At 42.6% G+C, this 2,407-nt stretch overlaps 1 protein-coding gene across 1 annotated transcript; it reads left to right on the top strand.

The window, feature by feature from the left end:
• Positions 1-1,783, top strand: LOC117246398 (uncharacterized). The gene is made up of 2 exons (XM_033610259.2): positions 1-319; positions 603-1,783. The coding sequence occupies exons 1-2, from the start codon at positions 103-105 to the stop codon at positions 1,163-1,165; spliced, it is 780 nt and encodes a 259-aa protein (XP_033466150.2). The 5' UTR covers positions 1-102; the 3' UTR covers positions 1,166-1,783.
• Positions 1,784-2,407: the final 624 nt, after the last annotated feature.

Genomic DNA, 2,407 nt, shown 5'->3' with positions numbered 1-2,407 from the left:
CGTCGCACCTCGCTCCTCACGCGCGCGCTAGTCGAAGCCGAGGCGCAATGGTGCTCGGAGCGTCGTCGTCGGTGTTTCGGGACTGTCGGAGGAGCGGATGAGATGCCGGGGAACATGAGCAAAGAGGACGCCCCGGGTCGGAGCGCTTCTTTGACGTTCACCATCGACAACATCCTCAACCTGAAGCAGCGGGACGGCGGGGACTTGGACGCGTCAAAGGGACAGAAGGGGGATAGTGGATGTAAGGATGGTTTACAAGCGCGGTGTGAGGAGGTGTGGGACGTCCGGAGGAGGCATGGCAGCGGGTCAGACCAGACAGGTAACTGGGAATTTAATACACATACAGATAAACCAGTAAAGAGACTAAGAAAGTGATGGCGATAAAGCTGTTAAGAGGAAACTGGTGCGTAAAGATAGAGGTGGTATTTAATAACATTATTTCAGATTTGTTTGGGCTGAATATCGCGGGCCAAATGTCGTTGTTTATTTTCACATAATTATGATTGTGCAGCTTCCTCGTGTGTGTTTGCACGCAGACAAAAACCTAATGTAAGTTTGCTGTTATCGCTCCATCAAAGCACGTTTTGTCGCTTCATCCACAGCGCAAACGAAGCCCAGAGTCCACCGTGCGGACCACGGGGACGACACACCGCCGCTGACCGCTGGCTCCTGTCCCGGGGCGCACGGTGCGCACACCGCCGAGGACCCATCCGAGCAGCAGCGGCGGCGGCAGCAGCAGCAGCAGCAGACCACCGCGGACTCTAAAGCCATGGTGAAGAAGAAAACGCGCACCATCTTCTCCAAGAGACAGATATTCCAGCTGGAGGCCACTTTTGACATGAAGCGCTATCTGAGCAGCTCGGAGAGAGCGTGCCTCGCCAGCTCCCTGCAGCTCACCGAGACCCAGGTCAAGATCTGGTTCCAGAACCGCCGCAACAAGCTGAAGAGACAGCTATCCACGGACATGGAGGGCCCGCTGGCCGCGGAGCACCTCTCCGAGGCGGGGAAAAATGTGCAATTACCGACTTTTTACAAAGACAGCAGCCTGCTGGGCGGATGTTTGTTACCCATGCCTTTCCCTGTCGTGTACCCGACTGCGACCGCTGCGCCTTACATCTACTTCTCCAACACTGGCAAATACTTTGGCCTGTTTGATGCAGACTGAGTTTCTCTGTGTGGGATCAGTGTGGACAGACGGACATGCAGTCTCTCCTGGTTTGGCTTTAGGCCTGTCACTTTTTTTCTTTTTTTTTTAAATAATAAAAATGTTCCCAACTTTGATGTCAACATATCAGATAATCCAAGACATGCATGTGCCACTTTTTGTCCTTCTCCAAATTTATTATCATTATTATTATTATTATTATTATTATTATTATTAAATTTTTTCAATGCTTATGGCAGATTGAATTCAAAATTTATCGTCAGAAAATGTGCATGCATTCAAGTTTTATTCCGCGCAGTAATGTCATCTGAATGAATGTACGTTAATGCTGCATCAACTTTATCAACCCGCAATAATAGTTTTGTCCTTTTCTTCCAACTCCTGCGATGAACTTTTCAATACTTTTTTGTGATGCAACACTTCATCCGTATTTATATGGCCTTATCATCATTATTATTATTATTATTATTATTATTATTATTATTATTATTGTTTTTAATTAATTAAACACTCAGTTTGTTTTCACGTGACCTTTCATATGACAGACTGTTGAGCTGTGAATACAGTTGGTATATCATGATGAATTTTGCAATAAAAAGTGTAATATTTGCAGTTTGACCAGAGTGTGTTGACTCCAACTGGATTATATTCGAGGAAAAAGATGTTCTGACAAATCAGCTTCCACTTTTGATTATTGATTGTGTTTCTTTATATATTTTTTCTTTCCATTTGGTCCCGCGTAATAAATTAAAGAAAGTTTGCGTAATTTTAGAAAGTATAAAATTCTGTCATCATAGGGTTTTTTTTAAATGAATGCTTTTTTTTTTTTTTAACAAATTAATGTTGACAACTTTTTTTTTTTACTTGCAGTAAAGTGGACCGAGGTGGAGCAGGAAAATGACCCCAGTAACTTTATTTGTTTAGTAACGAAAAATAGAACAGCGGTGTGAAATAATCCCGAAAATTCTTTTTAAACACGTAAAATAATTTACAGCAACAGTTCACTTTCCTGCGTGTTCATCTTTTCATTCATCAACGTGTACTCAGATATTTTATTTAAGTAAAAGTAGCAGTGCTGCAGTGTAAAAATACTCAGTCACAAGTAAAAGTCGTGCATTCAAAGTGTTAACTCAGTGAAAGTACAAAAGTTTTAGCATCAAAATAAACAAACAATAAATAAACAAGTTCCAAAAGTAAAATTACTCATCATGCAGAAAGGCCTATATCAGAATAGTATTGGAT

This window comes from Epinephelus lanceolatus, chromosome 22 (assembly GCF_041903045.1).
Source record: "Epinephelus lanceolatus isolate andai-2023 chromosome 22, ASM4190304v1, whole genome shotgun sequence".
In the NCBI taxonomy this organism is placed as follows: Eukaryota; Metazoa; Chordata; class Actinopteri; order Perciformes; family Serranidae; genus Epinephelus; species Epinephelus lanceolatus.
Note: the sequence above shows the minus strand (reverse complement) of the source record. Positions and strands in the feature narration are given on the sequence as shown.

Excerpts from the sequence above, each read along its gene's own strand:
- LOC117246398 (XM_033610259.2), top strand. The coding sequence starts at position 103 with ATGCCGGGGAACATGAGCAAAGAGGACGCCCCGGGTCGGAGCGCTTCT. Across the intron at positions 320-602 it reads CAGCGGGTCAGACCAGACAG|CGCAAACGAAGCCCAGAGTC; the intron begins GTAACTGGGAAT and ends CTTCATCCACAG.